This window comes from Nansenia antarctica, assembly GCF_963989245.1.
Source record: "Nansenia antarctica genome assembly, chromosome: 4".
Lineage (NCBI taxonomy): Eukaryota > Metazoa > Chordata > Actinopteri > Argentiniformes > Microstomatidae > Nansenia > Nansenia antarctica.
In genome coordinates, this window is record NC_137689.1 from 70,507,133 (window position 1) to 70,529,448 (window position 22,316).

The 22,316-nt window shown below is 44.7% G+C and overlaps 3 protein-coding genes across 3 annotated transcripts; all 3 read right to left on the reverse strand.

Annotated features, from left to right (window-relative positions):
- Window positions 1-327: 327 nt before the first annotated feature.
- On the reverse strand, window positions 328-3,565 carry ccnb1 (cyclin B1; the record flags this gene model as incomplete). The annotated part of the gene is made up of 9 exons (XM_080528850.1): window positions 328-456; window positions 574-684; window positions 809-949; window positions 1,119-1,355; window positions 1,672-1,830; window positions 2,441-2,641; window positions 2,944-3,051; window positions 3,139-3,276; window positions 3,545-3,565. 9 exons carry the CDS (start codon window positions 3,563-3,565, stop codon window positions 340-342), a joined length of 1,233 nt encoding a protein of 410 aa, XP_080384976.1. The 3' UTR covers window positions 328-339.
- Window positions 3,566-5,514: 1,949 nt separating this feature from the next.
- On the reverse strand, window positions 5,515-14,301 carry slc30a5 (solute carrier family 30 member 5). Its single transcript, XM_080528847.1, has 16 exons — window positions 13,917-14,301; window positions 13,075-13,197; window positions 12,915-12,981; window positions 12,455-12,540; window positions 12,232-12,319; window positions 11,874-11,961; window positions 11,438-11,514; window positions 10,905-11,075; window positions 10,298-10,589; window positions 9,176-9,384; window positions 8,548-8,705; window positions 8,138-8,267; window positions 7,609-7,870; window positions 6,648-6,874; window positions 6,347-6,475; window positions 5,515-5,780 (listed from the first exon to the last, which is right to left on the reverse strand). Exons 1-16 carry the CDS (start codon window positions 13,985-13,987, stop codon window positions 5,610-5,612), a joined length of 2,349 nt encoding a protein of 782 aa, XP_080384973.1. The 5' UTR covers window positions 13,988-14,301; the 3' UTR covers window positions 5,515-5,609.
- Window positions 14,302-15,932: 1,631 nt separating this feature from the next.
- Window positions 15,933-21,151, reverse strand: LOC308156326 (annexin A1-like; the record flags this gene model as incomplete). Its single annotated transcript, XM_080529665.1, has 11 exons — window positions 15,933-15,989; window positions 16,647-16,769; window positions 17,148-17,206; window positions 17,352-17,447; window positions 17,834-17,927; window positions 18,744-18,880; window positions 19,461-19,551; window positions 20,088-20,201; window positions 20,427-20,521; window positions 20,858-20,963; window positions 21,083-21,151. 11 exons carry the CDS (start codon window positions 21,149-21,151, stop codon window positions 15,933-15,935), a joined length of 1,041 nt encoding a protein of 346 aa, XP_080385791.1.
- Between the last annotated feature and the right edge of the window lie 1,165 nt (window positions 21,152-22,316).

The following is a 22,316-nucleotide window of genomic DNA, read 5'->3' on the forward strand; positions in this document are numbered from 1 at the left end:
CTCTAGTGGTAGATAATCTACAAAAGAGCCAAATAACCCCAATAGATGAAATCATGAGGGTCTGAGAAGGAGGATTTAGAATTTAAAAATGTTTATTGCATTATAACTTGCACATGACATATGAATATACATCGCCTTGATATAAACAAGTCACACTTTTGAAGTCACTTCAAGTATTCACATTTAAGACTAGAAAAAGGTTTCTTAAAAAAAAAAGTTGGGAAGAAGCTGTACAGATCCCAACACCATGACTAAGTTTAAAGTCTCAATAAAACAAATTAAAATCACATTAAGTTACATACATTCTGTACAACAAATAAGCACACGGTGCTTTTTAAGTCAGTCTTCTCTCACAGCGGCCGGCAGCTTAGCGAGGTCCTTGATCAGAGAAGACCGGAGCTGTGCAATGGAGGCGATCCTCATCTGCTTCTGACTGGAGTATTTGTTCTTGACCGCCTGCAACAAAGACATTTGGGTCGGTCGGTCTTCAAACAAATAGTTCCTTTATACCCAGACATGACTGTCTCCAAATAGTAAATCCAGCAATGAAACTCAACATTCAGAATGACTCACCATGTGTTTAGTCAGTCCGTCGTTCACCTTCACCACGTTCTTGGCGATGTGCCGCATCACAGGGACCAGGGCCTCTTCTTTGTAGTTCATGTAATGCTCCAGGGTGACATCCTGAGGAGAGGATCAACCAATCAGATCACAGCAGGACAGCAGAAGTAGAGGTCAAAGTACTAGGACTACTAGGCAAACAAAGAGAATGTTTTAATAATCCAAGCAAGGGCCACCGACGACTCACCCATTCTCCACAGTTGAAGACCTTGAGGGTGAGCGCGAAGGCGGCACTGGCCACCTGGGAGGGAGGGAAGTGAACCATCTCGTAGTCGGCCATGGTGAGCTCCACAAAGTACTTGGCCAGGGTGTGATGCTCCGCAGTCACCTGCAGGGGGAGTCAATGAGTCACGAGTCTTACAAAATGGCAGTGCGAAAAGAGTTAACAACCGGGGAGGGAAGGTTCCAGAGGTATATGGAGAGAATGAAATGGACAGGTGGGAGACTAAGGGAAAGAACATGTGATGGAGGGTGAGGGGGGGAAGGAAAACACACACCTCTCCAATCTTGGAGGCCCTTCTGAGGAACTGGAGGGGGAGAGGACGCCCGAAGCTGAAGTTGAGCACCCGGAGGATCTTCATCTCCATGTCGCGGATCTGAGCCGTGGTGTAGGCGCGGTCGGTCACGAAGGCGAAGTCGGCGATCTCAGGGGGGTACATCTCCTCGTACTTGGAGGCAAGGAACATGGCGGTGACGCCTACCAGCTGGAGCTGTTTCTTGGGGACTGGGTGTGCCTGTTGGGGAGAGGGTGGTGTTTTTTTTAGGTCAATGCAAATAAACCAACTGGATATATTAATTGCCAATTATAGAGAAAAGGGCCAGAATGTGTGTTCCATCCTGGAAACCATTTCTTGGCCCCAATTATTTGATAGTAGCTCACTCAGGTTTGATTCCAGTGGGTTATCCCTGTTAATCTCTACTGTCTATCCCAATAAAACAGAAATTACCCCAAAACATTTAATGGAAAAACTGCAGTTCTTCCCCAATCAGGATGGCAAAGGTAAGGCAGCGGGTCAAGGGTATGGATACCAGCTAAGGTTAATACTCTACCTGGAGGAAGCGATCGATGATTCCCACAGTCATGTACATGGTCTCCTGCAGCAAACGGAACTTGATTTGGACCTGGACGAGCCAATCAATGAGAATGGCGCGCATGTTGCCCGTGACTTCCTGTCCCTGCAGGTAGTTAGGTCTGACTCCCTGATCAACCTAAGGGGTAGAGAGAGGCTTTAATTGTATGTACCGGTACATTAAAAAAATGCCGGTCAAGAGGCTGCTGGCGTTGCTTGTTCGTCGCTTCTCCGCCCGAAATCTAGATATACTTGCAGTATACAGAGTAGATTATCCTACAGACACTTAGATTTAGTAATCTAAAAACTAATTAGACCCTATACTTTTATTTATTTTACTACTCAATCTTTTCAGTTTGTAAAGCGTCTAGAAAAGCACTACATAATATATCTCATGTATTACTACATTACTTTTTTTAAATCACACTTTCTTTGGCAATGTAAACATATTATGTTTCCAATGCCAATAAAGCCATTTAAACTTTTTTAAATGCCAGAAAGAGTTACAGTACAGATACCATTTGATGTCCAAATTACCATGCGAATTTTGTTTAACCCACTAAAGAATGCCTATTGTTGTGGTAGTGACCTAGCAACAATGCTTCTACAAAATGAAGCATCATATGGATGCATTTTTTAAATAAAGTCTGCCTTTGCGCTCTAGAATGTTGCCAATTAGTGTGACTTAATTGAGCCTCTGCACTGAACGAGTTAAACAAGACAGCAGTGTGTTGAATCAAAATGCCAACCTCAAGCTGTAAGAGATACTTGTAGATGTCCTTCACGTATTCGCTGCAGAGCATGGGATTGTCGTAGTCATCAATGTCCACATCCTTGATGTCGACGTTCAAGACATCAGAGAAGGCCTGGCACAGATCGCTGGGCACACAGCCAGAAGTCTCCATTGGTGTGGGAGACATGGGCTCCGGGGACATTGGCTCAGGAATAACCTAAGACAAGAGGACATTAGCATTCAGCAACGGGTGGGGTGGAGGAGTAAAGGTCAATGTGGGAAACCACATTTCAGCTACATACATAGTCAACTATTGCTGCTATTGGCACCATTGTCATTGTGTTTGTCGAGCAAGATTACCAAGAGCATTTCACTAGGTGACTCACGGCTGTATGTGACCCAATTTGATTTGAATTCAAAGACCGTACCAGAGTTAAAGTACTGTGCATCTAGAGTGGATAAGACCTAGCTAGACATTCTGCAGCCAACACTAGTTTTGTTTCAAAGTCTCACCTGCACTACAGGCTCGGGCTCAACAGTTACTTTGGGCAGCTGCACCTCAGGGGCCTTCACCTCCCGAGTACTGGCCTTCCTCACAGCCACCTTGGTAGGCTCTGCTTTCGCATCCTGAAAGACAACCACGTTTTAGTACAAAGGCACAGCTAGATGACCATTTGGGAATAGAGTAATTTCCCCCCCTAAGAAGAAACTCACCTTCTTTAGACCCTGTTTGGGGGCTGCGGCATTGTTGCCGATTTCACCCAGAGCAGCTCTTGGTCTGAGGCTAGGCTTGACGCCGAGCACGGCCTTACCAGGCATAGCATTCTGGTTCTCGGAAGAAGCGAGACGATTCTACAATAATACAAAAAAAGAAAGAATCTATTTAGATTGCATGAAAGGTTGCAGTCTGCAGAAAACATTGAATTCACACGAGCCCGAATGCTTAGTCAAATATAGACAAGTCTCCACGAGAACACGAGCAAACATGTACAGACACGAGGACACTCACTCCAAACTTTAAGGTTTTACACTCTAAAGCATGAACAAACATGCGATAAGGCATTAGAAGCATAACAAAACAAAGCGATAGATTAAAAATGCATAAGATTACTTGACTTACCCTGGTCATACGAAGAGCCATTTCGAGAGATGTGTTGCTTTGGGAGGACTCGAGAAGACACTGAATGCAATACAATAGCAGAGAGTGAATGGCCGTGGTTTAAATCCTGCAGCACTCGAATCTCATTGGCTGCTTTCCGAAATCGCGGCCACCCGATTGGACGACACGCAGATGATTAGAATGCGTTCCTAGGACGACCGGTAATCACGTGATAGGATACAGCCTGTGAGTTTTTTTTCAAAGACTTCCTGTCCCTTTACAAAAAAACAACAAAAAAAAACAATTTAAATTATCTAATGACGTGTAAATTTACCTGATGGGTGTACACGTAATAAAATTAATTATTTTATTTTAATTATTAATTCCTTTAATTAAGATGCTAAAACAATATTATGTGTATTCCCACATAGGATTAGTGAAAGTGATATGGGTTAACGATGCTAAATCCATTGTGGACGAATGCATAAGTTCACACAGAAGGGAGGGGTGTAAGCGCAGGGTTTTACAGCTGTTGTTCTACAGTTCATATGCTGTGCTTGCTGAAGCATTGTTGCTGTGTACTTCTAATAAAGATGTACCCTCTAACCATTCATTCATTTATATTATTATTGTTGTTTTTATTACTTGTTGTTGTAAACTTGAATGAATGAATGAATGAATGAAAGCATTTATTTCGAACATGTGCAGAGAGAAATAGTTATAACAACAAAAGACAAAACAAAAACAAGAAAAAAACAAAACAAAACAAAAACAAGAAAAAACTAAACAAAACAAAAAACAAAACAAAAAACACTATTTACTTCACATGTCCGAAAAGGAGTAGGAAGAAGCATAAGCTTATTTAATCCTACCCCTTCTCCAATAAACAGAGATTAATAATTAATAAACCGCAGTTGACTTCAATATAAATATAATATATATATTTTAAATTAAATCACATTTATTTACATGTTTACATATTGACCAACAATAGAAAACAGATCATGTAAATAAACAAATAATCTGTGAAAACAACAACTATCAAAGCCCTTCTTCCTCCTCGTACCTGGTGAAAACCATTTTTTTATACCGCTTTTTGAACTGGGTCATGCTTGGACACCGCTTTAGCTCCACACTCAATCCGTTCCACAGCTTCACTCCACATATAGAAATACAAAAACGTTTTAACGTTGTACGTACATAAATATGTTTTAAATTTAACTCCCCCCTCAAATTATAACTCCCATCTCTATCAAAAAACAATTTTTTAATATTCCTAGGGAGTAGGTTGTTATTTGCTTTATACATTATTTGTGCTGTTTGTAAACTTGTTTTTAGTAGCTTATTATCTTTATTACATTCTATTGTAGAGCTGCTGTGCCTCAGGCATTTTGTTGCATTGTGTAGTAGGCTACCTCTATTAAATGTGATGATAAAAAATAAATAAACATAACCATTATAATACAATCTGGAAGTATCAGGTCCAGAGGTGTATGTGGCACAAGAGCACATCTTTGTAAATCAGATCTTTAATACGGGTCTGGGGTCTGACTGTCAGTCACAACAACAACCAGACTGTCCAAAGGTCCTCTCCCTGATCAGCAATGCCATTTAAATCCATAGAAGGAAAAGGTACACGGTTACACAATAGGGGGCAGCCATGGCTCAGGAGGTAGAGCCGGCGTGTAATGATCTCAAGGTCTGCGGTTCGATCCCCGTGGAGCACGTGTCAAGGTGTCCTTGGGCAAGACACTGAACCCCAAATTGCTCCCAATGAGCTGGCCGGCGCCTTGCATGGTAGCTTGCCGCCGTTGGTGTATGGGTGAATGAGAGGCCATTGTAAAGTGCTTTGGAAGGCACTATATAAGTGCAGTACATTACAATAGCATATTATTGTTCAATTAGAGATCCTTCACAATGGGAAGACAGCTAAACAGAAAAGGTTGGTCCCACAATAACATGAATACAGTCATACATCAGATTAATATAATAAGTGTTTATTTTACACAAACCGCATACATACACGTGAGCATAGAAAAGAAGAGAAAAGAAATAAATTCAACGTTATTTGGTCCCAGACAGTAAGTTACATGATACATGTTCCATCTTGTAGATATTTCATGGACTCCATTTGCTGTGTCATTGCCAGAACTTCATGGAATCCGGTGCTGAGGCCAGACATGTGTTGGAAGTAGGCTTCCTTCTCCACCTGGACAGACAGATTATTCACCCCTGCGTCTTTCAAAATGGCCGTCACCTACAGGGGAGAAAAGGAAAATGGTTGAGAAACAAACAGCACACTGTTGGGAATTTGCATTACTTAAGACAGCAACTTCAGACTAAATGTGTGAGCCATATGACTATACACACCATTATAATTAAATATTTATAATAATAATAATAATAATAATAAATCTATTATTTTTGTGGTGACAGGATTAAACCCCTTGAGATGCATCATCTCGCTTCGAAGGGGTGCTATATGAAATCTTTTTTAATGAGTGGGGCATATTTTTCATTCCATTGGACAGATACAGTGAAGATAGACAGGAAAATAAGGAGAGAGGGCATGTCAGCAGGGCATGGGCCGGACTCGAACCCATGCCGACATGGGCATATGTGTGCACTGTAGACCGCGGTGCTAGACCACTGGACCACCCCAGGCCACAATTCCAGCATTTCAAAGAGCAGGTGGAGTCTTGATGTATGTTTGATAGTAGTGTAGCCTATAAGTAATGATAAGGACAAGGCTAATGACAACCATCACATCTGGGTTAGGATCGATGGTTGACAAGGTGGACAGATGTGGCCAACTCCACTGACCTGCTGGATGATCCTCTGTTCCACCACGTGTGACATCAGCTGGAGGTGGATGGTCCCTGCGATCACGCTGGCCGAGTGTCTCCAGAAGTGGGGGTCTCGGTAGGACAGCACCCCTTCTATTTTCTCAATCTAAACAGAAAACAGAAAACAGGAACAGTGACCGGATGAAACTAATGTGACACGTTTGGACTGCAGTTCAAACGCCACCAACTGAACACGAATCCGACGCATTTACAGTACCGCAGCCTTCCTTATCTTATTCTGAACACAAAGTCCAAATGAATGTGTTTTTCCGTCAGACCTTTTCCAGGGCGATGTTGAAGTCCTTCTCGTTTTCAGGAGGCATCCGTAACAGGAGGACCTCGCAGGCGTCCTTCAGCAGGGGGATGACGCTGAGGAAGATGAGGGTGGAGATGAAGAGGGAGCAGATGGGGTCGGCGATCAGCCACCCGAACTGTCGGATGAGGATGGTGGATATGATCACTCCCACGCTACCCAGGGTGTCAGCCAACACGTGAAGGAACACTCCTGGAAAGGTGACAGGGAGGGAGAGAGGGGGAGAGAAAGAGAGAGAGAGAGAGAGAGAGAGATTGTAATAACGGTTAACAACATTTGGAGGTGCTACCATCTCGACACGACAGTATCAACAATCAGGGTTCCCACACCTTCTGAAACATCAAATTCAAGCACTTTTCAAGGACTTTCAAGACTCAATTCCCTCAAATTTAAGGACCCAACACGGCATAGTTTGAGACAGATCTAGATGAGAATTTATATAATAGAAACTATCCGCTCACAGACAACAATTAAAAAGAGAGGCTTTTGAATGTAGAGGCTTGAACACTAGATGGTCTCTTGCCTTCTCCACAGCACAGCAAAACAATATATTGTGAAATAAGTGTAAAGTTACTGTGTACTGTTAAGCAATGTGACTTATCTACTATAATGAAGTTTTTTTTTGAGAGAGAGAGAGAGAGAGAGAGAGAGAGAGAGAGAGAGAGAGAGAGAGAGAGAGAGAGAGAGAGAGAGAGAGAGAGAGAGAGAGAGAGAGAGGGGAATTCAAGCACTTTCAACGTCTATTTTCTTCAAGGCCTTGTTTTTTGGGGGGGAATTCACAAACTTTCAAGGATTTCAAGGACCCGTGGGAACCCTGAACAATCCACTTCTTACAGCGTTGGATCCTCATCTGAATGAAGTCAAACCTAAACAACAACAACACATTTCTGAACACCGGTAGACAGACTTAAACCACACAGACTCACCTCTCATGTTGGCATTCATGCCTCCACCACCACCCCCGCCACCGTGGGAGTGCCCATGGCTACTCCCGTGACTGTGGCCGTGCCCGCCGTGAGAGTGCCCGTGGCCCCCGTGGCTGTGCTCGCCATGGGAGTGCCCGTGGTGGGAGGAGCCACCGCCGTGGTCATGTGACGAGCAGCTGCTCTTGGCGCTTCCGTGGGAGTGGGCGTGGCTGAACGCACAGATGCCCACCAGGTTGACGAGGAGACCCCCGACTGACACGGGCTGTAGAGGAGGCGACAGAGGACAACAGGGAGGACATCTTAGCCTTGGGATACTCGTGTGTGTGTGTGTGTGTGTGTGTGTGTGTGTTAAATTGTGACGGGTTACTTTTTCTTAAATTATCATATCATAACCTACATTCCCACTTTAGACAATCGTGTCACTATAGAGACAGCAGACAGACGTGACTATCTGATCAACACGTTAACATGATTACGTGATGAGACGTTTAACCGGTCTGATGACAAGTCGTAGACGCTAGTGACGTACCGTCAACATGTCTGTGTCGATGTTGGGAGGGTCGACGACTCGGGTGACGGACTCCATGAAGACGAAGAAAGCGATGACCATGAGGAACAGGCCGTTGATGAACCCGGAGAGAATCTCAACTCGGCCGTATCTGCAACACAAAACAGACCCTCGCTGTCAATCCAACCACAACGTCAGCACTTAAAAATGTACGCTTAGTTTTTAAAAAGCCAACACACACACACACACACACAGAAAAGCAAAGTCCAATAGCTTTTGTCGTTGTTTTTAACAGTCAATACCTATCTATCTAGACATCTATCTATCTATCTATCTATCTATCTATCTATCTATCTATCTATCTATCTATATATACAGTTAGAAAAGTCCGATAGTAGTTGTAGCTGTTTCTAGCTGGTCTACTAGCGTACCCATAGGAGTATATGCGCGTTGCCTTCCATCGGGTCATGAGGGCGGCGAACAGGCCCAGCACCAGAGCAGAACAGTCAAACAGCATGTGGAAGCCATCTGAGATCAGCCCCAGGCTGTTGGTCCACGCGCCGTAGAACAGCTCCACGAATGTGAACGCCTGCACCGGGGACAGAAACAGAGCAACCCAGAGAAACCCAGCCATGAGAAATGTTCCTGGATGGAATTCAACCCGACATTTGCATATCTCCGAGAGAGGTTACAGGCTATTTAAAAAGAGGGAACATCTGAAGCCGTTCGATGAGTCAGTGCAGAGAGGAAATAGCATCCGTCACCAGGGTAATGCCAGAGATCTCTGCCCACACAAAAAAAGCGCTCTCGAGAAAGGCATGGTTGTTAAATTCACTGGATATTAGATTAGATTCAACCTTTTGTCATTGCAACAAAATGTACAACAAAATGTATTTCTTTGCTCTTAAGCACAGGGTCCGCCGTAGTCAGCGCCCCCGGAGCATATAAGACAACATATAAGACCACCCTGTGTGGAACACACCAACGAGGACAGCGGTGGGCTTCTCAAGACAACCCCACGCCGTCCTGTGAAGTCGGGTGGGCCGAGGGGCTCCTTACCAGGTTGAGACAGAGGAAGTAGAAGATCTGCCTGGAGTCGTACTCCTCCAGGATCTGTTTGAGGGAGTCTTTGATGAAGCGGGGCAGAGACTGGGACGTGTGCTGCAGGGCGTCTCCCATGAAGTTATACAGAGGCGTCCCCTCAGGAGAGTAGCCCACCAACGTCCCCTTCTGCCCCTTCTTTGACGGGGAGGACAGGATGCTGTCAGCTGGAGGGAGAGAGGGAGGGAGGGAGGGAGAGAGAGAGATAGTGAGACAGAGAGAATATACATTTGCTGTGAGACAATGCAAAACGCAAACAAAAAATTGCCAGCACCACCACCACCACCACTACTACCGCTTCCTCCACCACCACCACCACCACCACCACCACCTCCACTATTACCACCACCACTACTACTACCACTACCACCACCACTACCACCTCCACTATTACCACCACTACTACCGCTTCCTCCACCACCACCACCACCTCCACCTCCACTATTACCACCACCACTACTACTAGGGATGCTCCGATTTATCGGCCACCGATTTAAATCGGCCGATTTCACTCCAAATGACTCGATCGGTGATCGGCAAAAATGGCCGATCGCAAAAACCGATTTTTTTTATTTTTTATTTTTTTTATTTTATTTTTTCCCCTGGGGAAGACAGATAACTGAACAGAAAACATAGGAGGACGTAACAGTATGTAAACCATGAAGGCCACGTTTATGTCTTTTATACAGCCATATCGACTGACTTGGGCTTCAGGCCCTAACTGGGTGATAGGCCAGACCTTTACTATGCCATAAAAATGGGTCTGCGTTTGCTTGGTGCCTAATGGATCAAAACTTTTGTCTAAAAAGCAAAAAATATGTAGGCTATCCAGTCAGTAGGCCTACAGTTATGTATTTTTAAAAAAATCGGTATCGGTATCGGTTGATCTTGAGGAAAAAAATCGGTGATCGGTATCGGCCCCAAAAATCCAGATCGGAGCATCCCTAACTACTACTACCACTACCACCACCACCACCACCACTACCACCTCCACCACCACCACCACCACCTCCACCTCCACCTCCACTATTACCACCACTACTTCCTCCACCACCCCCCCACACGCCCACCGTCCCTCACCCATGATGAAGAAGACAGCGCTGACCAGCACCCCTCCAGAGAGGACGTGCTCCGTGCTGTCCTGCTGGTGGGGGGGCTTGCTCATGGTCCTCAGCTGGTCCGTCAGGGGGTGCGTCCAGAAGTTGGCCAGCAGCACGCCGCTCACGAACAGGAAGATGGAGCCGTAGCGCGCGCAGCGGGGCGCCTCCATCTTGGTGACGCAGATGGACTCCACGTAGAACTCCAGGACCATCACGGAGAACACGATCATGGCGAACGGCAGGATGAGCGCCGACCACGACTCCACCTTGCTCTGGGGGGGGGGTCACCATCAAAGGTCAAAGGTCAGTCTTCTTAGGATACTCAGTGGTTAAAAGTGACAACATCCATATGTTTGTTATATTTATATAAACTGCTACTCTAAAATAAGAGGTTTTGTTCATAAGCAGTTTACTAAGTAAAAAAGAACCGTTTGGTTGAGTCCCTGACATCCAATGTCCTACTCAGTAGGACCTACTGGGAAGACAGACACTATTTCCTTTCGATAGAAGACATGGTATACGCGTGCGCACATGCACACGCACACGCGCACACGCACGCACGCACGCGCACACACACACACACACACCTCTGTGGTAGCTGACAGCACGATGAACCAGGGCAGCAGGACTACGGAGGAGACCAGGTTGGAGAGGGCGTAGAGGCGCTTGGCTCCCCCGATCTCCACCGACAGCTTCCTGGAGGCCGTGTGGAAGCCCACCTTCAGGCAGAGGGAGACCACCAGCAACACAACCCCGCCCTGGAGGGGGACAGGAGGAACAGGAGGTGTTCAAGTTTGGTTGGTGGTTTAGTTGTGGCAACAGGGTTCGACAGTAACGCTTGCCCGCTTGCCCGCTTGCACGGAGCAAGTAAAACATTTGTCGAGTTTGTTTGTGCGAGTAATAATATCTTCACTCCACGGTCATCTAGTCTGGTCTGGCGCCAGCGCCGTCTGTTGTTCTTCCTGCACACAGGTAAACATATCCAGGATCCAGCAGCGTTGTCGGGCTCGCGCAAACAAACCCGGCAAATGTTTTACTTGCTCCGGGCAAGCGGGCAAGCGTTACTGACGAACCCTGCGCAACAAATAGCAGTAGGCAGCAGGACGTGTTTGTGTCTTACCTTATGATCGGCCACCCCCAGGAAGGCGATGGCAGTGTAGAGAGCATGAGTGAGGGCGCTGTCGTGGTGTCCTTCAGCTAGGAGGGGGAAGGGTTAAGGCAACAACACTACGGATAATAGACATATGATCAGGCCTCGGGCATAGATTTGTGTTTCTTTTGATAACTGATGGATAGATGATTTGCTTACTTAGATGTATTTGTTGTAAGTTGCTTTGGATAAAGGCGTCTGCTAAATGCCAAAACATTTAAATGTAAAATGTAATGAACAATTATTAACAGGCTGGGATAGAAACCAAACAATCTCATATCTGATTTCAATAATTTGTGTAAAATGTATGAACTCACTGCAACATAAGTCGTTTTGGATAAAAGCGTCAGCTAAATGGCACATATATATTAACAACCTCAATCATTTGTGACGGTCAGAAGGATACGGTGCTCTGCCATCTTAGCCATGAGGTCGTCGTTGTCGAAGAGGAGGAGACAGATGACAGCGATGATGAAGAGCGCAGCGCCTCGCGTCTGCAGGAGAAACACACACCACCGACTTCAAAGCTCTTGAGGTGGCTAGTAGGCACAAGCATACGAAGGCTGGTGAACAGAGACTGTACGAGTATATGCATTGACAGTGACGGCCTGTATGTCTGCCAGCACCTACCACACCATCCCCACCCATAACTCTCTCTCTCCCTCCCTCAAACTATTTTGGGGTGTTTCGTAAAGCACAGAAACATTCACACAGAAACCAAAAGCATCGTCTTTGCAGCGAGCGTCCCGTCACATTGTCCTTACCTTGGAGGGTCCTCCCCCTGAGCTGGTGAAGAGAACAGCGAGGAGGGCGACCACCACCACATCGCTGTGTTCAAACAGTAACAGCGTCCTGTGTAGGAGGAGAGGAAGAGGCATAGTCAAGGCATGTCTGTATACACACAGTGAGCCTAAAGACATCCTGACACAGTCTGGATATGTTACGTTGCCATGGTGTTGCCATGGTGTTGCCATGGTGTTACCATACCTTAAAGGTCCACAGAGAGTGAGACCAAAGAACCCCAGTAGGGAGATGATGCAGCTGATGACAGCATGCTTGAGCAGCTTGATCCACTGAGAGAGAGAGGGGGGGGAGACAGTCAGTTACTATTGACACACACACACACACACACACACACACACACAAACACACACAAACGTTGTGTATGAGTTGTAATAACTAGAGAGATGGGAGAGAGACAGTCAATTACTATTGACACACACACACACACACTCACACTCACACTCACACTCACACTCACACTCACACACACACTCACACTCACACACACACACACGTTGTGTATGAGTTGTAATAACTAGAGAGATGGGAGAGAGACAGTCAATTACTATTGACATACACACACTCACACTCACACACACACACACACACACACACACACACACACACACACGTTGTGTATGAGTTGTAACAACTAGTGGCCTACCTGTCTCTTTGAAATTGGTTTCCCAGAAGAGAACGGCTTTTGGAAGAAAACCAAGACCACCGCACACCTAGGAAACAAAGGAAAAAGACAATCATATTTCTCATCATGTACATTGACAGAAAATACTTTAACGTGACGAGGTAAACCAGAAGCTACTCACCCTAACTTTAATATGAAGATGAACTGAACAATGTGGACAACTTTGAGAAGGTCATACGATTCGAAGATCCCAAGAGCCTTCAGTACCTTGGAGAGGAGCAGGAGGACGATGTACCTGGTTAACCTGTGGAGAGAGAGAGAGAGAGAGAGAGAGAGAGAGAGAGAGAGAGAGAGAGAGAGAGAGAGAGAGAGAGAGAGACAGAGACAGAGAGAGACAGAGAGAGACAGAGAGAGAGAGAGAGGAGGGGAGAGACAGAGAAAGAGAGAGAGAGAGAGGGAGAGAGAGAGACAGAGAGAGAGAGAGGGAGAGAGAGAGAGAGACAGAGAGAGACAGAGATAGAGAGAGAGAGGGAGAGAGAGGGAGAGGGAGAGAGAGAGAGAGAGAGAGTTAAGGTGTAAGTCCTTCAGGCAGACATAACACAACAGCCATGTAAACAGTGGACACTTGTAGCAGTGAATTGGTGAACGACGAGGAATCACAGGATCAGCCTCAGACCTCATCCTCAACCCATCTCTACTACAATGATGGCTGGACAGCTTGTCTGATGACATAAGGTTCAGAGAATAGGAAATGTTAGAATAGGTATAGCATAGCATAGAGTACAGCACAGTGTTTTAGTTGTATAGTATAGTATAGTGGATAGTGTACATAGCCTTTATTTATGTAAACCAGCTCCTTTCCCTTCTTGTTTTTAGTTTTTTTTTTTCCTAGCACCAGGGGAGCCCCCCCTCCCAAATTTCGTTGTTTGGTACCTGTACTATATCAATGACAATAAAGACCATTCATTCATTCATTCATTCATTCATTCATGAGCTAGTAAGCGAGCTTAGGGCTTAAATTACCTGGCATTCGGTACTTCCACCATGCCCAGCCTCCCGCTGGACAGCACATTGCTGCTGTATTTGTCATCCATTTCTCAGACAGTTACAGATCAACACATAACCATGATCCAACGACCGGTGGTTAAGTTAGTGGTTAAGCTAGCTAGCCTTTGCCTAAAGAAAGGCTTTGGGGCGACGGGGCTAGCCGGCTAGCTGTCAACGAAGCTCAAGAAGACATGGTATCTAAGCAAGATCTCCGTCTTGTATTGCTCCAGACTCAGATCCTACCCATACATAGACACGGCACCGTCAACACAATACTATCATAAACGTAATCAAACCGATCTAGATTGAAATGGGCCGCAATAATAAAGGATCAGAAGCGAATCGCAGCATCCCAGCTGGTCAGGCCACGACGCTTCCGGATTCAGTCAACAGAACCACGTCACGCAACCACGTGTGTTCAGGAGACTCTGTTCTGAGTATTTGCGCAGTATTTGCGCAAAAGCCATAAAATGTACATTTACATTTACATTTTTGGCATTTAGCAGACGCCTTTATCCAAAGCGACTTACAACAGCTACATTTGTAAGGAATTGAATCATCTATTATTATTATTATTATTATTATTATTATTATTATTATTATTATTATACGTGAGGAACCCAGTCTAACAATAGAGAAAGGGTCAGGGATAGTTCACACAATACACAGTGGGGGAAAACATTATTTTTTAAAATTAAACATATTTCCATTGCAGCTATTCACATGACATTTAGACCAGATATTCGTATTAACTCATTAAAACTACACAGCTAAAGAAATTGGAACATTTCAATCCATAAAAAAGCTGTGTGCATGATGAATAGGGCCTCAATTCGCTCCCTGAATAGTGCCTTCCTTTGCTCTTCAAGCAGTCTCAATTCTTTGTGGCATTGTTTCCACGTGATATTTAGAGATTGTGGTCCAGGATGACATGATTGTATACATTTGTCAGTACATAATTATGGTTGAACCCACAATTTAAGCATTGTTAGTGCCATAGAGGACCACGTGTGACCTTATGACCTTTCATCAGAGAGACTGCTGGTTGAATCAGGGGCATAGGAGGCCTCTCCTCCATCCTCCTCTCATGTCCTTCTCCCAAAAAAAAAGCATTGGAAGAGAAGATCTCTCCGTTCTCTCCTCTAATGGGTTTTTGAGTGGAGGATGAGTGGAGTACAGGACAGAACCAGAGGAACCCAGTTTCTAACGATAGAGTCTGAGGATAATGAATATAATAGGACTATTTTAAATATTTTTTCTGTATTATTATTATTTCTTTTTTTAAAATTATTATTATTAATTCATACATTTGTACACACAGTGAATGCATGCCTGTCTGTATACAAATGGTAATGGTAAATGGACTGCATTTATTAATTTATTTATTTTTCAATAATTAATATTTTGGTCTTCAATTCACTTTCAATCTGAGATTCCTGATCCACTCCACTTAATGTCAGGCTCCTAAACAGTCCTATGTTGCTCAGCGTCTTCCCTCCAGTGCACTATATGCACCCCTCTATGCACCCTTAGATAAGTACCGCTAAGTGACTATAAAGAAAACTTGATCCCACCTTTATTGATCCAGAAATAAATAACTTATTTCTGAGACAGACAGTGGAGTCTCTCATCTCTATCTATGGTGAGCTATGTACACTTAAGGCTATGCTACAAATCACAAGTCTTCTTCCAGAAGGACAAGGCGTTGAAAGAGAGAGGGACTGTATGACTGTATGATTGCCAGTACATGAATAGATTTTTATTAGTACATCCAATACAGGTAGGCTTACACAACAACACATTACACATTTTGAGAGGCACCTCTTAAATACAAGGCTCTCATAATCCTCCAATACACAAACATTTCAGCAACACATCACAATGTTTACTTATGTTGTTGTTAGTGACGTGAGAAGAGTAGTAATTGGTTTGTAGTGTGAAGTAGGATTTGACTACGATCGACAGAAGGATCTCGAGGGTGTTGAGATGTCTTCAGTGAGGCCCGCACAGTCCCAGCAGAATCTTCTCGTAATGTCCCTTCGTGTCCTCCTGTTAAACAGAGAAAAACAAGCAGTGAATAATAGTCCCACACTGAGGCGTTGTTAGGAGCTCACATTGAAGTGGGGGCTAGAGCCCCGGATGCCCAGGTCTATCGACGTCACTGGTCCCACATCACAATATTATGATCAAAAGTCAATATCCATATTCTTTCTACTCACATCCTCTGTATAATATTGTAGGAGCTATTTAGTCCTACATGTTATTTATGTTAATCTTCTAATACTGATTTTGAATTATTGACTTATGCTTGATTGCTTTAATTCTAGTTTATATTCCCCATTGTATGTTATTTAGATTGTTCCTTGTAGTAATTTCCCCCTGGTGGTTCGGATTAATGAATATTGGGGACATAAGGGGAAAGTTCATTGGGAGCAAATAAGTTTCAAAGACAGTTCAGGACAAGACGGTTGTGAACAGTAATTGACAGTTCAGGACAGTTTTTTTGTGGACAGTGATAGACTTTGTCGACAGGATCATTAATATGGCTTATGCTGATGGCAATATATTTACTTAAAATATAAATAATGTGTTTATTTGTATACACAACTTTTTTTGTGAACTGTTTGTTGGAACCTACGACTCACCCAATGTAGAGACTATTTGGATGGTTAAGAAGCCTCTACAAATAGACTGTGTGTAACTCACCAGGATGGCCTCCTGTAAGGTCCTGCCGTACATGTTGTTGTACTCATCTATGACCTTCTTCAGGTCCACCTCGGACCGGGACACCAGCACCCTGATCAGGCTCTCATCACAGGTACCGTGACCCTGGAAGAAGAGGGGTTATAAGCCCTTATCAGCCAACACACCACCTGATACAGACACCGGGGGGGGGGGGGGGGTATTCCATCAACGTTGCTAAAGGAAAATCCAGGCTTATTTTGATAAATCTATTTAGCTAGTAGGTAGATTTAGCAAAATATGCCTGGATCTTTCTCTAGCGACATTGATGGAATACCCCCCTGCCCGCCCGCCCGCACACAAACACACACACACACACACACACACACACACACACACACACACACACATATACACTGACACACACACACACACACATACACATACACACACATACACATACACATACACACACACGTACACACACACACACACACACACACACACATTGGTTGGTGTAGTTACCTTCATAGCCAGGTGGAGTTTTTCAGCAAAGAAGGCAGGCTTGCTCCAGGCACATTTCACTATCGTATCAAAGACAGATCATAAGAACGGAGATCAGTCAGATACATGTCACTGATGTCATATCTATTGTAAACATACTGTATTCATTGTGCAATACTGGAATGTAATTAATAGTAGTGGGGCAGGGGGAAGAGATGAGCTCACCGATGTCTATTAGACAGTCCTCGATGTCTCCTTTCAGCTCCATGTCCAGCGCTTTGGGCAGGTTCACATCGCTGTAGCTAGCGTACTTCTTGAAGGCTAAGAGACAGAAACAGAAATGCTGGGATTCATGTCTGACCAGAACAGGGACGACATCTATCCATGTAGGCCTCACATGTCTGCTGCTCCTCTGGGCGTGTTCGTCTGTGTGTCTGTGGTCGCACCTGTTTTTCTGGGCGTGTTTTGACCTGTCTTTTGTGTGCGTCACTGTCTGTGAGGATAGTTTATCTCCTGGGGGGGGTATTCCATCAATGTCGCTAAAGGAAAATCCAGGCTTATTTTTTATCAATTTCGCAAAACTTTTCAAAATAAGCCTGGATTTGTTCCTTTAGCGACGTTGACGGAATACCCCCCTGGTTCCCTGGGTGAGTGTGTTTACATGTCTGTGTGGTTGTGTGTGTTTGTTGGTTTATGGGCCGGCTCACCCCCGGACAGCTGTGGACCGCTCCTGCTGGTGAGGATGTCGATGAAGACAGACACGTCAGTGCCCTTGGTGTTCTCTCCTGCCTCAAACAGAGCCTACGACACACACACACACACACACACACACACACACACGCACGCACGCACGCACGCACACACGCGCACGCACGCACACACACACACACACGCACGCACGCACGCACGCACGCACGCACGCACACACGCGCACGCACGCACACACACACACACCCACACACACACACACACACGCACGCACGCACACACACACACACACACACACACACACACACACACACACACACACACACGTGCGCACACACACGCACACGCGCACACGCACACGCACACACACACCCACACACACACACACACACACGCACACACACACACACACATTAGAAATAGACAAAATGCTGATAGATTGCATAGAAACTGTGTGTGAACTGTGGTACATGTATTGAGCAGCCAAAGGTCTCGTTTCAAATATGATGGGGGAGGGTGCAGGGTTCGGCTGGGGGTGGGGGGTGGGTGCAGGGTTCATGGGAGTACATTAGGAGAGCTGGGGGTGGGGGGAGGGGCAGGGTTCATGGGAGGACATTAGGAGAGCTCCCATAAACTTGGGATTCAACCATTGGACCTTCACTCAGGGTTTTTGGATTCTTTATTTGGTAAAAGGCTAAACACTCTCTAACTTTAAATCTTCTAAGGATCTTAGTTTTATCAATGCCAAGACACATTTTTTAATAGATTAGATTAGATTCAACTTCAAGACATCATGATAGGGTTTTGTCTAATCAACAATGATATTGCGTCACATCATTGAGGGGTGAACACCGCAGCATTTCATCAACCGCGCCAGGAGTGAGTGATGGTGATGAGAGCGGGCCGTACCTTTGCATCCCTGTTGGCCAGACTGCTGTCCACCTCAGTGTCCTCATCCTTGTTGGCCTTCAGCAGGGCCAGGAGGGCCAACGTGAAGTCTCCACTGGTTTCAGATTTAATCACCTCCTCCAGCTCCACCTGGTATTCTGAAGAGGAGAGAGACATACAGTACGTCAGTGTCAACTATATACAGGGTTCCCACACCTTCTGAAACATCAAATTCAAGCACCTTTCAAGGACTTTCGAGACTCAATTCCCTCAAATTCAAGGACCCAACACGGCATAGTTTGAGACAGATCTAGATGAGAATTTATATAATAGGAACTATCCGCTCACAGACAACAATTAAAAAAGAGAGGCTTGAATGTGTGAACACTAGATGGTCTCTTGCCTTCTCTACCACAGCACGGCAAAACAATATATTGTGAAATATGTGTAAAGTTATTGTGTTAAGTTAAGCAATGTGACTTATCTACTATAATTACAAATGCAGTTTAGCATCTAACCAGAAGTGCAAATAGTGATATAAGAACATGGTAGAAAAACATGACAATGATAGTGATAGGTACAGTAAGGCATGTAGAGTAGAGGTATATACAGTTATGAGCTACTGTATGTACAGTTAAGGTAGCTTATGTACAGTATGTAATACAGTACAGATGTATAAAAGAGGCTGTACCAAAGAGGTATGTGAAATGTGCAGTAATACGGTATGAAGATACACACCCTGCTTGTAGGTGCTCTTGATCTCACGGATCTCGTGGTTTGACCTGGATGCTAGAATCTCTACCAGGATGTTCTCACTTGTGCCGAATCCCTGTTGAACACACCAGCAATCATATCCTTAGAGCTTCGTGTCACAATAGGTAATGTATATGTTACGGTACATGTGGGAATACGGTACATGTGGGAAAACTAGGGTTAGGGTTAGGTGCTAGGGTGCTAGGGTTAGGGTTAGGGTTAGGGTTAGAGTTAGAGGTAGGGGTAGATGCTGCCATGTCCCCGGAAATGCCAACATAAACCGTTTTCCCACATGTACCGTAACATATACATTCTTCATCGAATCAAATCAATTTGAATGGCCATTACACAATATATAGGATACATTGCCTTGTGCTGCAATGTCAGGAACCGAAGCCTAAGGATTTTACTGTCTTACACTAATGTGACAATAAAACTTGAAACTTGAAACTGAAACTTGAAACAGTGTAATGACATGCTGTAGGGTAAGCAACTCAATATCTATTTGCAGTGCAGTGTCATAATAATAATAACAAAAGGAGGAAACATAATGTAAAGTAAAGTAACATAACTGGCATTCCCTGTGTAGGTGGTCCACCTGTCGTTGCTTACCTTGGTGGCTTTTCTGAGCAGGTGGGCGTCGAACTGCGCAGGGGTCATCAGCAGGGCGAGGACCACGTCCTCCAGGTCTGACCTCAGGGCCGACTTCAACGCATCGGTCAGAGCCTGAAACAAGATGGCAGAGGTCAGCAGGGTCACGGTCAGTTGGGCACAAAGCAACAAAAAAGAGAAAAATCTGAGTCCTAACGGGTTACATTTATATAAAAAAAACATCTCTCATTTCAAAACGTTTTCTCCTCCCACAGAACACAGTCCAGGGGTGGGGTTGTTTGGTGGGGTAGCAGTTTTGGGGTAGGGGGAGTTAGGAGGTGTGGCATCATAAAGTCTCACCTCTCCAGTAGACTGCTCGTAGACCTTTTTGATTTGCTGCCTCTGGGCATTGTTCCTCTTCACCATTACTGTCATAATCACCTCCTCGTTGACTCCTGAATGGATATAGGTTGGGAAGTTAACAAACAAAACAAACAAACAATATTTGCTCTATAATATTTGATATTTGAGAACAGAGCTCTGGGCACGGGGTCAGCTATAGTTAGCACCCCTGGAGCAGTTAGGTTGTTAAGTGCCTTGCTCAAGGGCACGACGGAGGTGGTAGGCACCTTAGATATGACGTGAGCCACCCTCCAGTCACCAGCTCACATCCGCCTCAGACGGATGAACCAACAACCTACTGATTGCCGACCAGCCTCTCTAACCTCTAGGCTACCTGCCGCCGCCAATTACTGTAAACTTGGAAGTTGCTGTCGCGTTATTCTTCTTACCTTTGGTTTCAATGGCTTTCTCAAGAGCGGCAGCATCGCTGCTGGCACTGAAGTGTGGATAGGGGGTGACTGTTCCGTAATACACAGGCTTGGGTTTCCCTTTAACCTGCAATAGAAGTAGACACAATAACCTGTCAGAGAGGCGTGACCTGGAGCCGTAGCTAAGGTCTCTTCAACTGCAGTAGGCTTGTCTGGTATTGCCCAAGCGTATATTGAGTCACTCACCATGATTGTGTCATCATCTCGTTCCCTATGATGAATGATATTTTTGAAGAATTTCTTGAAGAAAGACATCTTTGGAGTTCTGAAATTAGAGAGACATCTCTAATCAATCAAATGAAGATCCAGACAGCAGTTTGAACAGGGAGTCAGATCACGAAGACAGTTGGGATAGCAAAGCAACTTCATCTGATGAGATACAACTGTCCCGAAATAGTATGCAATGGTCTGGGAAAAGATTCGAAAACAACTTGTCAATGTGACAAAGCTGGCCTATAGCCCTGTGCAATTTAAGAAGTTAATTTCAAAAGGGACTGAGAATCTTCCAAAGTCCATGGTTTTACTAAAGAGCAGACAGGTTAAAAAGTAGAGTAAGAGCAAGTATGTAAGAGAGCCTTACCTGGTCGCCTGTGATACAGTCTGTGTGACTGGTGGGTTCGTACTACTCTTCAACAGCACACACACCTCACAGCGTCTCCACCCTCTCACCAGTCACAGCAGCAGGGTGGAGATTGAGGTAAGACAGGTTTTTGACATTGTTCTGGAGCCAAGATGGCCGGTCATCCTTCTGACTGACACATTCTCCCGATCGTCGACATTCCTCCAAACAGCCTGCCGAAGACTCCTTCTGCACTGACTGGTTTGGTGACTGTGAGTGACTCACGCCTACTGACACGAGTGTCACTTGTGTCTAACAATACATTTGAATTTAGACGATTTACATACATGTTTCACAGGTAATAGTGACATCTTTAACATCTTTTTTTGTCATATCTAAAGTAAACCATGTGTTTTTTCATTGATGGAAGGTTAGCATACAGGCCAAGCTGGTTTTTCATCACCTACTCAATGTAACTAGGTCCTGTAACCGGTCCTCAGCCTCACTACCCCATAAATCATAAACCTGCACTGCAGAGGTCCCCAGAGGAGCTGTTTCTGTTATGAAATCACATGGCTAATCTGGACACACAACATTCTCTCCCATACCTAAACACATAGTTTAAAGCCCGACATTTAACATATATTTAACACACCAGTTCATCGCTCGCACAATACAATAGAACACAGAAATCAATAAACAACATCAATAAACAACAACTTATTATATTAGTGAACAAATGTATTGTATCCTGCATATACTGTACCGTACATGAATACGTACAGTGTATTGACAGATTCATTCATTGAATTACAAAGCCAATGTGCATTTATGTGAATAGAAGCTTTAAGTACAGTTTTG

What these genes read in the sequence shown, in the direction of transcription:
- slc30a5 (XM_080528847.1), bottom strand. Translation starts at nt 13,987, where the DNA reads ATGGATGACAAATACAGCAGCAATGTGCTGTCCAGCGGGAGGCTGGGC. An exon ending in GTGGAAGTACCGAATGCCAG is followed by an intron (nt 13,198 to 13,916) that starts GTAATTTAAGCC and finishes CTCTCTCCACAG; the next exon opens with GTTAACCAGGTACATCGTCC. An exon ending in CATGAATGCCAACATGAGAG is followed by an intron (nt 6,875 to 7,608) that starts GTGAGTCTGTGT and finishes TCACCTTTCCAG; the next exon opens with GAGTGTTCCTTCACGTGTTG.